At 43.9% G+C, this 15016-nt stretch overlaps 1 protein-coding gene across 1 annotated transcript in view; it reads right to left on the reverse strand.

Annotated features, from left to right (window-relative positions):
* The window catches only part of HHIPL2 (HHIP like 2), a 35017-nt gene that overhangs the window by 14175 nt on the left and 5826 nt on the right, over positions 1-15016 (reverse strand). The window contains exons 3-5 of the mRNA XM_075542644.1: positions 14440-14583; positions 7813-8144; positions 6130-6256 (exon numbers count right to left, since the gene is read on the reverse strand). Coding sequence (XP_075398759.1) covers positions 6130-6256; positions 7813-8144; positions 14440-14583 — 603 coding nt within the window. The remainder of the gene's footprint in view (positions 1-6129; positions 6257-7812; positions 8145-14439; positions 14584-15016) is intronic.

The raw sequence follows: 15016 nt of genomic DNA on the forward strand, positions 1-15016 counted from the left end.
TAGCAATCTTAGGCTGTGATCCACAAGGTCAGCAGTTCAAAACTACCAATATCTTCTCAGGAGAAAGAGTCTCAGAGACCCAGAAGGGCAATTCTACCCCCTCCTTATAGGGACACCATAAGTTGGAATCGACTCTGTTGATGGCAGTGAGTTTGGGTTTGCTTGTTTGTTTGTTTGTTATCAATAATCAGGAGTGCCGGGGTGGCACACATTGATAAGCACTCAACTACTAGCCACTAAAGGTGCATTGAAATGAAGACCTAGAGGGTTGCTTCCAGAGGGCACAGCCTTGAAAACCCTCCTCTCACATGTGGGGCATGTGAGTGAGGCTCTACCCCAGGATAGCGTACAACAAGAATGTCAGTAATCATAATCAATAGACTCAAAATCTCAGTTAAGAAGCACAGAATATTTGGGCTAGAGATAAAAACAAGACACTATGTTCTGCCTACAAGAAACCCACTTTAAGTATAAGAAGCACAAACAGGTCAAAACTGAAAGAGTGGAGAAAAATATGCCATACCAACACTAATCAAAAATAGCATGGCTATAATAACATTATACTAAATAGACTCCAAAGCAAAGACTATAGCCTAGAAAAAAGTTAGAAGCTCATTTCAAAATGATAAAGCAATTAATCCATGAAGGATACATATTTCTAAAGATGTGTGAAACTGAAAACATGCTGTTGTTGTCAGGTGCCACCTCAAAGCGGCCCACGTTCAACCATCATTGAGAGGTTTGAACCCACTGGCGCAGCCATGCACGGTGTCAATCCATCTCCTTGAGGATCTCCTCTTTCTCACGGACCCTGTGCTTTACATTATATTCTTCACCTGAGACCAGGCTCTCCTGATTCTATGTCCAAAATGCATGGGATGAAACCTCACTATCCTTACTTCTAAGGAATCTTCTCTGCTCATTCCAAGACCGATCTGTTTGTTCTTCTGGGAGTCCACAGTCCTATGGACATCCTTCACCAACCTCACAATTCAAATGGGTGCATCCTTCCTTGGTCCTTCTTAGTCACTGTCCAGCTTTACACACATTGGGTCAGGTGCATCTTAGTCCTCAAAGCGACGTTCTTGCTCTTCAACACTTTTAAGAAATCTTGTGCAGCAGATTTACCCAGAGCAATACATCACTTGATTTCTAGACTGTTGCTTCCATGAGCAGTGCTTTTTCAAAGGAGCCAAGCAAAATAAGATAGTTGACAACTTCAATCGTTTATCATGATATTTATTGTCTATTGATTTTCAGGATTTTGACTTGCTTTACCCTGAGGTGTAATCCATACTAAAGGCTTCAATCCTTGATTTGCATCATCAATTGTCCCTCACTTTCAGCAAGCAAGGTTGGGTCATCTGGATAGTACAAATTGGTATGGTAATTAGTCTTCCTCCAATCTGAACATCGCTATATGACTATGTGAAGAAAATCTTCATCTAGTCCAGCTTCTCCGTCTATCTGCTCAGCATGGGGGAATGATACAACCCTGACACACACACCTTGCTTGATTTCAAACCATGTTGTATCCCTAGCTCTGTTTGAACAACTGTCTCTTAATCCATGTATAGATTCCACATGAGCACAATGAAGTGTTCTGGAATGCTCATTTGTGACAATGTTATCCATAGTCTGTTGTGATCCATACAGTCAAATGCTTGTGCAAGGTCAATAAAATGCAAGCAAATGTTTTTGTTACTCTCTGATTTCAGCCAAGATACATCTGACATCCACAGTGATAACCCTCAAGCCACGTCTTCTTTTGAATTCTGCATGAATTTCTGACAGCTCCTGTCAATGCATTGCTGTATCTGTTTTTGAATTATCTTCAGCAACATTTACTTGCATGCAGTAATAATTACATTGTTTGAAAACCTCCACATTTTTAGGTCACCTTTTTTTGGAATGGGCACAATATGGATCTCTTCCAGTTGGTTAGCCAGGTAGCTTTCTTCCACATTTTTTTTTTTTTGACCCAGATGAGTGAGTGCTTCCAGTGTTTCACTGACTCATGGAAACATTTCAATTGGTATTCCTTCAATCCCTGGAGCCTTGTTTCTCACTAATGCCTTCATTGAAGGTTGGGCTTCTTGCTTCAGTCTCATTGGCTCTTGGTCGTATACCTCTTAAAATAGCTAGATGTCAGCCATTCTGTTTGGTGCAGTGACTCTGTTCCTTCCATCTTCGTTTGGTGCTCCTGTATCATTCAATAGTTCGCCCATGGAATCCTTCAACATTCCAACTTGAGATTGGAATGTTTTCTTTATGCCTTCCTTCTTGAGATACGCTAAGCATGTTGTTCCTGTTTAACTTTCCAACTCCAGATCCTTTCACATTTCCTTAGAGTAGTTTCATGGAACTACTTTGTCTTCTCAAGCTGCCCTTTGAAATCTTCTGTTCAGCTCATCTGCTTTATCATCGCATCCAATTCATTTAGCTGCTCTAAATTCAAGAGCAAGTTTCAGAGTCTCTTCTGACATTCACGTTGATCTTTTCTTTCTCTCTTGTCTTTTTACTGACCTTTTGCTTCCTGTATGTGTTATGTTCTTGATATTGTGCCTCAACTCATCAGGTGTCCTGCCGTTGGGATTCAATGCATCTCACCTGTTTTACGATGTTCCCAAAATAGGGCGGTGTGTGCTCAAGTTGGTAGTTTGGCTCTTGTGAACTTGCTGCAACTTCCTTCAGCTTACTTACATTTCCTTCCGCTGAACTTACACATGAGCATTTGCTGCTCTGTTCCTGGGCCATCCCCTCGCCTGGTTTTAGCTGTTGATCTTGAACTTCTCCACCATCTCTTCCCACAGCTTTTGTCTGTTTGATTTCTATGCATTCCATCTGGGGAAGTCCACAGGTATAGTCATCACATATGTTGTTGAAGACAAAAAGGCATAGGCGATAAGGCTTTGGTCTTGCAAAAGTCTACCGTGTGCTCTCCAGCTTCATTACTATCACCAAGGCCCTATGTTCCAATTCCTGATCTTTGTCTTGAACTTTGAAATTCTAGTCACCAGTAGTTATCAAAGCAGCTTGATTGCATGTTCGATCAACTTCAAACCAAAGATAGAATTTCTTCATTATTGGCTTTAATTTGGGGCACATATATCTGAACAATAATTTTATCAACTGGGACTTCCTTGCAGACATATAGGCATCACCCCAATTACAGACAGCATTGTATTTCAAGATACATGTGAGATGTTCTTTCTCATAACTAATATGATGCCATTTCCCTTGGATTTGTCATCCCCAGCTTAGGAAATCATCTGATAATGTGACTCAAAATGGTTAACACCAACCCTATTTCAACTCACTAATACTTAAGATATAGATACGTATGCATTCAATTTCACATGAATTTATAGCAACATGCAGATATATTTTAAAAGATGACAAATTTCAAAACAATGCCCTCAGCTTCTATTTAAAGTAACTAGAAATAGAAGAGGAGTCCTAGTGGCACAGTGGGTTGCCCGCTGCACTGTTCCCTGCAAGGTGAAAGGTTCTAACCTACCTGCTGATTCTCAGGAGAAAGATGAGGCTAGCTACTCCCATAAAGATTTACAGCCTCAGAAACCCAAGAGGTAGTTCCATTCTATTCTTGAAGGTCACTGTGAGTCAGAATTGACTCTATGGCAGTGAGTGAGTGAGTGAGTGAGTGAGTGAGTGAGTGAGTGACAGAAGAGCAAATCTGTCCACAGAAAGTAGCAGGGAAGAAATGACAAAGAGCAGAGCAGAGATCAGTGCCATACACAACAGGTCAGGGGGCAGGGAGGAAAACAAAAATACAGTTAGAAAAAAATCATTAAAACCAAAAGCTGCTTCTTTGAGATCGATAAACTTTATTATAAACATGATTTAAACTAAGCAAAAGTGAGAGAGTGTGTGAGAAGACACAACTTACCAGGATCTGGAATGCGATATTGCACATTAATGTGGTTTTTACAGGTAATAAAGGAACATAATGAGCAACTTTATACCAATAAATTTGACAACGAAGAGGAGGTGAAATGGATCAATTTCTTGAAAGACTGAGACTACTGAAGCTTACGCAGGAGGGACCAAGGGTGGATGAATGGGATTGCCTTTATATCCTAAGGTAGTTGACTCTGCAAACTTATTTCTACAAAGGAAACTCCAGCCCCAAGTGGCTTCACTTATAAGGAAGAATCATCTAAGAAGAAATAATACCAGTTTTACACAAACTCTTCAAGATAGCTGAAGATGAGAAATACTTTCCTATAATGTTAGCAAATGGAATCCAGCAACCTATACAAGAACAATACATAATACTCCAGCGGTGCTTATTCCAGGAATGTGATACAGCTTTAACAATGGAAAATCATAGTGCAATTCACCACATTAACATTTGAAAAGGAAATAACTGCACAATCCTTTCAATAACTGCATAAAATCACTTGAGAAAAAAATCAATTTCCATACCTAATACATACCTTCAGCAACCATAGAAAGAAACTTTCTCAATTTTATAAAGGGCACATTCAAAGAACAATTTTAAATCATAATTATTCCTTTCTTTCCCTCACTGCTATTCAAACCTATACTGAAGGTTTAAATCTGAACATATAGCAATAAAATACATAATAAAAGTATCCCAATAAAAAAATTAATTACCTACATTCATAGGCAAAACTATCTTCTACATTAAAATCCAATGGAATCAACAAAAAGCAGCTAGAACCAGTGAGTTCGGCTAGGCTGCCAATCCTCTCTGTGTGTGAGTGTGTGTGCGTGTGTGTGTGCATGTGTGTGTGTGCGTGTGGGTGTGCGTGCGTGCGTGTGTGTGTGCGTGCGTGTGTGCTCGCGTATGCGTGCATGTGGGTGTGCATGCATGTGTGCGTGTGCATGTGTGTGCGTGTGTGCATGCATGTGCACGTGCGTGTGTGCGTGCGTGTGTGCGTGTGTGCAGGAGTAGCTGGTGGCTTCTAACTGCCAGCCTTTCAGTTAACAGCCAAGCACTTAATCTCCACATTCTATAAAGTAGCGGTGAATAACCAGAATCTGACATTTATCAAAACATCATTCACAATACCATCCCAAAAAATTAAATACTGAAATCGACAAGACCTATACATTGAAATCTATGAAAAATCATGGCACTTTATTTATAGCATCCTCAAACTGGATACAGTTGTCATGTCTATCAACAGGAGAAAAAATTTAATAAGTTGCAGTGTATCCATACAATAAAATACTACAAAGCAATAGAAAGACAAACTACTGATAGATATGATCATTGATGAATTTCATAGACATTATATGGAGTGAAATAAAAAACAAAAGCAAGTGTATAGTGTGTGATTTTGTACTGCACAAACTCCCCGATGCAAAAGCAATCAGTGATGAGAGAGTCAACAGAGGTTAACGCTTGCTGGTGTGTGTGTGTGTGTGTGTGTGTGTGTGTGTGTGTGTGTGTGAGGGGGAGGAGGTGATGGTGTTGACAGGAAATAAGTAAGAAGGAAGCTTCTAGAATGGGAGAAATGTTCTGTCTTAATAAGGTTTGTGACAATACTGTTGTGATTATTTGCAACACTTCATCCATCTCTGCCTTTAAAAATTTGGAACAGAACTCAAACCATAAAAGTGGTCAGGCTTATTAATCAGATAGAGGCTGGTAACACACACACGCACCAAGACTAGAACCATCAGTCCCCTTCAGGTCTGGCACTGAACTTACTTTCTCATTAGAACAATCAACTACTTAAGGTCCAAGGGGTAGCGTTCAGCCCAGGGCAGTGCTGGGAGGGTTAGCAAACGGGGAGGAATGGAAACCAGAAACTGGGTGGAAGTCGTGGAAGTAAAGTGGTAGCAGCCTGAGGGGACTCCATGGGTGAGTTAAAACAACGTGAGTATGAATTGTTGAATGTAAAACTGATGATCTGGCTCTGTGAACATTCACCTAACTCAACATAAAAAGCTTTGTTTTTAATATTTATAATGTGATAAGCCAAATTCTCGAAGAGGCTTCAAAAGTTCATGGGAAAATGAAATTAAAAGATAATGGAATTTTTCCACAAAGTTTTTAAAGATCCTTCATACATACGTTAGACTTCCATAAGAACATTTAAAATAAAGAGAAGCGGGGCACCAACCCTTCCATACCCACTCATGAAGTCTCCGAAGATGTAGAGGCCACTGAGGTTTGGGGATTCACAGCCACGATAGACATATCCTCCAGTGACCGACTTCCCCACCATATGGCCATATGCATAGATCGGCAGGATGTCCTCTGTCAGGGCACAAAGAAAGAGAATAATAGTCACGGCCAAAAGTGGGAGTTTCGAGAAGGAAGAGAGGGACTGTTGAATCCAGGTGCCTGGTACCTGAACCACAGGAGGTGCCTTAGCTCTTGATCTTCAGTAGAACAGGCAGCCAAGGTTATCTTACTCAGCAGACTAGCCACTGGTTGTGTGAGCTTCCCATGTGACTGCCATCTGCAGGCAGAGGAGAAATACAAATTTTCTCCCATCTGGGAGGCCAAATCCCAAAGGAAACCAACTCATAGCGTCCCTATGGGACAGAAGAGAACCCCCTGTAGGCTGTACATCTTTACTGAAACAGTCTCATCTTTCTCTCATGGGGCACCTGGGGGGTTCAAACTGCTGACGTTTCCACTGGTAGCCCTCTGCACCCCAGGGCTCTCTAATGGGAATCCACCTACCGAAGTTTTCCTCTAAGGTTGATATGGTAGCTACTCAGATGTGAGGCTCGGGGAAAGAGTGTGGGTCTGGATCCCTACTTTGTAACTTGGTTGCTGCTGGTTGTAGAAGCGTCGGGGTAACTTGAGGCAACCCTATCACCGGGGATGGGTTGTAGAAGTTCATGTCAGGTGGAATTAAAAGATCATGTCATTTTTTCATGAACGTTTTGAAGCCTTCTGGTATAACAGAAGGAAGCGCTCTCTCGTCCTAGACCAGCTTTGTGGTCCTCAGTCTGTTTCTGCCCATCCTTGAGCTTTATTCTGTGGCTTTGTAGCTTAGAATCCAGAGAAAGGCTAAATAATGTGATAAGGCAAACCCTCAAAAACCAAACGCCCTGCCATCAAGCTGATTCTGACTCACAGCCACCCTCTAACAGAGTAGAATAGTCCCTGTCCCCAAGGCTGTCAATCTCTGGGGACAGAATGAGCTTCATCTTTCTCTGCTAGTGATTGCCATTCCCCTGGCCTAGGGTGGGGAGCCCAAGGTGTAACTCACACTCCACCAGGCCGCCCTCTAACACGAGCCACTGGTTTTCCTTCTGAAGTAGCTCTTAAAACACTTGGCCTAAATACATGTGTAAGAAATTAAAATATTCTTAAATCCTTCCTCTGTTCTCAGTCCACCCAAGAACCAAGCCCAGCAGGTCTGAGGAGGTGCGCGGGAATCTACTTTTTAACAAGCACCCCCAGCGGTGATTCAGGGACCTGTAGTTGCAGGACCACACTCTGAGAAGCACCGGCCCAGAGCACTCGTAAAGGAACCCTTTCAAGAACCTGCCATGAGGCATTGGTGGTTCAGAGGAGCCCAGGTTCAATTCTTGTTCAATGCACCTTCAGGACAGCCACCGTGCAAGTTCCTATGATACTAAACGGGTCTCTATCGAGCTTCCAGACTAAGACTAAGAAGAACCACTTGGCAATCTTCTTCCAAAGCCAGCCAATAGTCCGATGGGGGTGAGGGGGCGGTGTCAGATGGGGTCTGGGACCCACTTGAACTCCAATAACAAATCTGGGCCATGGACACTCTCGGATTCTCCTCCCTTCCTCCCAGGGCCCACTCACTTCTCCAAGAGCTTCGAACTCACCCAAAGACGCATTGTGGCACAGCTTTGTGTCGTAACATTCAAACCCTTCCTTTGCTCTCCAGCCATAGTTTCCACCTTGAACAATGAGGTCGATTTCTTCAAACCTGTTTTGGCCGACATCCCCACAGAAGATCCGGCCGCGGCCCCGCCGGGTGATGGGGTCTCCGCGGTCCACGGCACAGCGCCACATGTTCCTGACCCCAAAGGCGTAGACAGCGGGGTGTGCCCCTGGCTCGGACACAAAGGGGTTGTCCGGAGGAATTCGGTATCGCTTGCCCTCTGAACCGGCCCCGTTTACATCGATCCGTAGCACCTTTCCCAGGAGGGAGCTTCTGAAAGGAAGAAGGTCACACAGGAAGGTTAGCCGAGGCACACACCCGGAGACTAGGGTCTTAGCTGCACCATGTCGGGCCGTATACCTTGTGCAGCCTTGGCAAGTTGCACTGAACACGTTGTCTGTCACCCAGCTGCACTGCTTCTGGGCTAAGCCAACTCGGCCAAGAGAACCTGCCCAGGGAAGGGAAAGCGCAGGTCAACGGGACTGAGGTCACCTGAGCCAGGGTTAGGATACCCAGTACATACCTTTCCTAGAGGACCACATTGGCTGGAGAGCAGGGACAAGTCCCACCGAGGTGTGGGAGCTGAGCAGGAAGGGGATTGTTAGCTTGTACTTGGGTCTCCATCACCACAGACGAGGAAGTAACCTGACAAAACTGGGCTCTGGCCTCAAGATGTGAGTCGGGGGTCCTGGCACTCAGACTGCTGGGTGTTCTGTCCATGGACGAACATGTGGTTGGATATTGCTCAATCAGATGTTAAACAACACACATCAGCATACATACGCTGTTAAGATAGAGTCCCTGGTTAACATATTTGTTGCTAACCAAAAGTTTGAGTCCACCCAGAGGTGTGTTGGAAGAAAGGCCTGGCTACTTCCCAAAAAAGTCAGCCATTGAAAATCCTTTGGAGCACAACTCTATGTTATACACCAACTCACCGTGAGTAGATTGACTAGACATACCTGTTATTTTTTAAGCTGTTAACATCCCTATCCTTGGCTCCAAGAGAACTAGGGTACAGAGGTTTGGTGTAATCCTGGTCTAAGGGTCCCTGTGCAAATTTCAGCGTCTATATTTGTAGTGTAGAAGCGGGAATGGCGTTCTCATAGGTTCCATCTCATACAATGAATGCTTTTGTTTTGCATGCCTACATTTGTTGCAGCACTATTTACAATATTTTTTAAAAATGCAAACCACCTAAGTGCCTTTCATCCACATGAGTGGATAAACAAAAAGTAGTATAGCCATTCAATGGTATATTATGCAGCCATAAAGAACAATGATGAGTCCTTAAACATATTATAACAAAAATCAATCTGCTGGGCATTATAACTGAGTGAACTATGAGAACATACATGGGCTTATTCTAAACAAAACATGTTTAAATATGTCTCTTTGTGATCGGCATATGGCTGCTGACAAGTTCTCCCAATAATGCATGTGTCTTAGCCTCCATAGGGTATCTTCAAAAAGAGAATAACTTTTGTACCATGGAATGAGGGGTGGAAATTAATTTGAGGTCAAGGTTAATACCAACATTTTTAACAGAGGTCAAATGGAAAATCATGGAAGCTTAGCAACTACTTTAAGGGCATGTTACCCCACATAAAACAACAGTGTTTGGATGAATCAGGCACTTTGGTGAAGGTGGGGAAGACCTCAAAGATGAGGCAACCTGGATGAAGAAACTCTGGCTGAAGCCCAGCAATGCGTGGAAGAAGGTCATAGGATCGCCATTGCTGTGCTAACTGCTACAGCTGGAATTGAGCATGGTTTGAGATTTTCAAGGTTAGCCAAACATCATGGCGTCATCAAGCTTTCAGCTTGATGAAGGCCCAGAGTTAGCTCAACAGCTGATCTTTCCATCAGTCTTGAATTCTGAAACTAATGAAGCCAATGTTATGGAATGAATCATAACCAAGAATGAATCTTGGATTTACTAATGTAGCCCAGAGATCAGGGCTCAATAAATCATATCCTGACTTTTTAAAAGCTGTTTGTCCTGGGATCAGCTATCAGGCATCAAAAACCCAAAACAAAACAAAACAAAAAATCATATCGATGTGAATCATATTGGGAGGGCAGAGTGTAGACCCAAAGCCCATCTGTAGTCGATTAGACATGCCCTTTCAGAAGGGTCCCAAGGAAGAGATGGGCCAGTCTGAGCCCAGTATAGCACCAATGAAACATCCTTTCCTCTAATCCTTAAATGTTTCCTCCCCCGACTATCATGACCACAATTCTACCTTACAAATCTGGCTAGACCAGAGCATGTACACAGGTACAGCCGAGATCTGGAAACACAAGGAGTCCAGGACAGACAAACCCCTCAGGACCAATAATGAGAGGGGAAGGGGACCAGGAGGGAAAGGGGAAGGTGCAGGGAGAAAGGAGGAACCGATCACAATGATCTACATAAAGCCCCTCCCTGGGGGATGGACAACAGAAAAGTAGGTGAAGGGAGACATCAGTATGTCTAGACATGAAAAAATAATCATTTATAAATTACCAAGGGTTCGCAAGGGAGGGTAAGCGGGGAGGGAGGCTTAAAAATGAGGAACTGATACCAAGGGCTGAAGTAGAAAGAAAATATCTTGAAAATTATACAACAAATATACAAATGTGCTTGACACAATGGATATATGTATGGATTGTAATAAGAGCTGTACAAGCCCCCAATAAAATGATTAAATATATATATATATAATAAAAGTGTAGATAATAAATAAATAAAAATAAAACAAAAGTCTTTAGGGATAATTTAACAAAAAACAGTTTGTCCTTATATAGCATTGTAGTCAGCAGAAAGAACAGAAAGCTTTTATTTATTTACTTACCTCAGTGGTTCTCAACCTTCCTAATGCTGTGACCCTGTCATACTTTTCCTCCTGTTGTGGTGACCCCCCAGCCTTAAAATTATTTTCATTGCTACTTCATAACTGCAATTTTGCTACTGTTATGAATCAGGCAACCCCTGTGAAAGGGTCATTCAACACCCAAAGGGGTCATGACCCACAGGCTGAGAACCACCGACTTACTTCTTACTGGCTCAAAGTGACTTCATTATTTTTTTAGTCATTTGATTGACATATAATTGACATCTCATACACTTCCATAGTTCAGTCATATTAAAGGATTGAGTAATCACCACTGCAATCAGTCCTTGGACATTTCTCATGTTGACTCCCCCTTTCTCTCCAATATCTACTCCATATCCTCCATAAGCTACTAATCCAGCTCCTGTCTCTATAGATTTACCCATCCTGGATTTACAACGGGCCAAAAGGTAGATCAAATGATCCAGGAATACATGTCAACCTAAGTACATCTGCCATAATCGAGTCTACAATACTACCTGATATTAAGGCTATTCATGTCCCTCGACTGTGGTCACAGGGGAGTCACCAGAGGCTCTATCCATGCAGGGACGCTGCAAATGGATGTTGGGCTCCCTCCGTCATCCACAGCCTAAGAAGAGGGGGCTTCTGTCAATGGCAAGGGTTTCTGGGCCGCAGCTCCCTCGTTTATAAACAGAGGAGAGTGACTCTGCTTGGCAGTGTGATGCTGATGTAAGCATGAAAAGAGTTATTTGCTTAGAGTTGTCCATGCAATTCCTAATACACATACTGTGTTGGACAGGGTTCTCTAGAAAGACAAACCAGATTGCTAGTAATTATATATAAATATATTCTTAAAGATAGATATATAATACAAGAAATGAACCGTTAAATTATATACAGATAGATAATATAAGAAATTAACAGTTAAATTATAAAGCAGTGAGACACTAGCAGTCCTTCAAGGCTTGAGAGCCGCCAGTTGCCAGTCCCCTTCTGTAGAGAGAGCTGGGTTATAGATACCCAGGCAGCAAACAGCAAGGCAGGTCCCCAACTGTCATCAACTGTCGGTCCCCAGCTCCAGAGATGAACATTCCAATCTTGTGGGCTTAAAGGGACCTCAACTTACAGCGACACAGTCCACAAGCTAGGCATCCCACAGGTAGTGTACCCCTTTAAACTGAGGCACAGAACAACCAAGGTGAGGCTCACCGAGCCATTTATCCCTCTGCCCTTCAGTTAATCCTACTTGTGTTTGTCGGCCAGACTGGCACAATAAACTATAGCACATACGCATTCAGCAAATGGTTGCTTTTTATCATGATTAACCTCAGTGTTGTTATCACTGGGAACAATATAACCCAGGTACTCTTGGGTGCAAAGGCAGAGAGAGGTTCGTTTACCCTTGATCTAAGCAATACAGCATCATTATATAGCATCATTAGGCTCTGGTGCCAGAGCATCTAAGTTTAAAGTCTGGTTCTACACTTATTTGTGGGAGACTCTGCACACACTCTTTTACTCCTGTGTGCCTCAGTGTCCTTGCTGGGGAAATACATATCGTGATACCTGCGCCCCATAAGAGCCATCCACTCTAACACTACTTATTGAGTGACGTTCTGATACTGACATTTAGGTGACTAGGGTGTATGTATCCAGGAACAAAGCAAATAAAAAGTTCTTAACCTCAGGGGCAATGAGAATCGCATGATTGAACACATGTCTAGTATTTAAAATAGCAGCTCGCATGAAGGAAGCACCCACTGGGCACTACCTCTCCCAAGCATTCCTCGCTTTAATGTCCTCTGTGTTACTGCCCTTCCCAGACAATGTCCTTTTTACAGACCGAAGAAAGGTTCTGTGGCAAACCTGCGTCTCTCAGTGCCATGTTTTTCCAACAGCATGGGCACGCTTTGTGTGTCTGTGTCACGTTTTTGGGAATTCTCATACTGCTTCACACTTTTTCATAATGCTTTTGCACACTGACCAGTGCTGGTGGTATCATGGTTACACATCAGGCTACTAACCACAAGGTCAGCAGTTCGAAACCACCAGCCACTTCAAGGGAGAAAGATGAGGTTTCCTACTCCTGTAAAGAGTTACAGTCTCAGAATCACACAAGGGCAGGCCCATCCTGTCTTACAGGGACTCTCTAGTCAGAAGGACTCAATGGTGGTGGGTTGGGTTTGGTTTTATTGCACTTAATACAATCCTCAATAAACAAACCAAAAAACCCCTCAAATGGGTTGCCATCCACTCAGACAACCCAATGACTTGGATAGTATGCTACAGTTTAGTGTAAGCATAACGTTTCTATGCTCTGGGCAGCCAAACAATGTGTGTGGCTCACTCTGTGGGGATATTCAATTTCTTTCCGTGGTCTGTAACCAAGCCCAGGAGCCCTGGTAGCACAGTGGTTACACATGGGGCTGACTTTCAAACCACAAGGTCAGTAGTTTAAAACCACCAGCCACTCCGAGGGAGAAAGATGAGGTTTTCTACTCCTGTAAAGAGTCACAGTCTCAGAAACCTCCAGGGGCAGTTTTGCCCTGTCCGGTTGGGTCCCTATGAGTCAGAATCGACTCGACAGCAGTGAGTTGGGATTCTGGAGGAACCAAAGCCACGAGATCTCTGATAAACCCTCTCAAGTGTCCATGGGGTCTACTACAGTGCCTGGCATACAGCAAGTGTCAATAGCATTGCTGACTTGAATTGGATGATCACATCTTGCTTGGTGTATCAAATAACATCTTAATAATGCGGGCTTACCTCAAAGCTATTGTGGGCTCAGTCCCATATCACAGCAATAAAGTAAGTCTTCTGCTTTCCCAATGTATTTCAAAGTTAGGTTGACAGTCTGCGATAGTCCACCAAGGAGCCCTGGTTGTGCACTGTGTCAGGAAATTGGCTGCTAAGCTCAAAGCCGGCAGTGCCGGCAGTCCACTGCTCCGAGGGAGAAAGAGGAGGCTCTTTGTTTCTGCGGAGAGTCGCAGACTCACAAACCCCGCAGATCAGCTCTCCTGTGGCCTACAGACTCGCTATCAACTCAGTGACGGCGAGGGGGTCTATTCAGTGTGCAGCAGCACTAGGGAAAGGGTGGACATAATATGAGTATTATGAACATGTGACAGAGGCAGGAAGCGAGCACACGCTATTGGAAAATGGCACCAACCATCCTGCTCAACGGAGCAGTTCTGAAAGCCTTCACTTTGTTCAAAGCAAAATATCTGCCAAGCACAATTTCGTGGCGCAATGTAACAAGGTTTGCAGTGTACGCAGAGTAGCCTTCGGGTAAGTGCTCGGCTGCTAACCAAGAGGTCCGTGGTCCCCTTTACAGTCTGCTCCTGTAGCGTGTCTAGCCTGGGAGACCATATGGAGCAGTTTTACTTTGTCCTATAACAAAAGTAAATAAAAGTAACCCCACTGCCATTGAATCGAATTGGACTCATAACAGCCCTCTAGGACTTTGCTGGAAATGAATGGATGGCACGCAACCATATTCACTGAAATTTCTGAGCTCTTATTGGCCTGGCACGCTGCATAACATAGAGCAGTTCTAATCTTCATTCGTCTATACCCGAGATTTATAGAGAGAAAACCCAATGTCCCTCCCGCCGCCTCAACAAAGGGGACAACATGTTGCAGGAGGTGAATTGGGTTTGGCACGCGAGTGATCCCCATCTCAACTGAAATGTCCCAAGAGGGCAGGTACCCTGCTCCACCTTACGTACTTGTTCTGAGCATTTCCAAACTTGCCAAAGGGGTCTCCAGCCTGTCCTCCATCCCCAGTGAATATGTACATGTAGCCATCCAGGCCAAAAAGAAGCTGTCCACCGTTATGATTGGAAGCCGGCTCGTCTATCTCCAAGATGATCCTGGAAGAGGAAAAGAAACCATGTACGAGGCTTTGACACAAGCTGAAGCGGCAGCCACTTGAGACGCCAGACCTGATTTGTCCAAGGCAGCCAAGAGCGGTTTCCAATTTCCAGGGCTCGGCCTGTAGGTAGGTGGGGACTCCTTGTCCCCTGCATGACTGGGCTTCTCTTTCAAACAATGGCTCCATGGACCTTAGACTCCACCATGCTAACAACCACCCTTCTTCGGAACTTGGCCTCGCTCTCTGCTCCATCCGAACTCTCTGTCCCCGCCCCTGAGAGGCCGAGCAAAGGTTAGTCAATCGGTTCTTCATGTTCTTTTACATCCTGTCCACCCAGGAAAAGAAAGACAAAGCAGAAGGCAGGAGGGGAGGGCAGGATGGGGGAGCAGAGAGAGTATGAGGTGGGTCAGTCAGGTGTCCTCAAACTGGCC

The sequence above is a fragment of the Tenrec ecaudatus genome, chromosome 1 (genome assembly GCF_050624435.1).
Source record: "Tenrec ecaudatus isolate mTenEca1 chromosome 1, mTenEca1.hap1, whole genome shotgun sequence".
Lineage (NCBI taxonomy): Eukaryota > Metazoa > Chordata > Mammalia > Afrosoricida > Tenrecidae > Tenrec > Tenrec ecaudatus.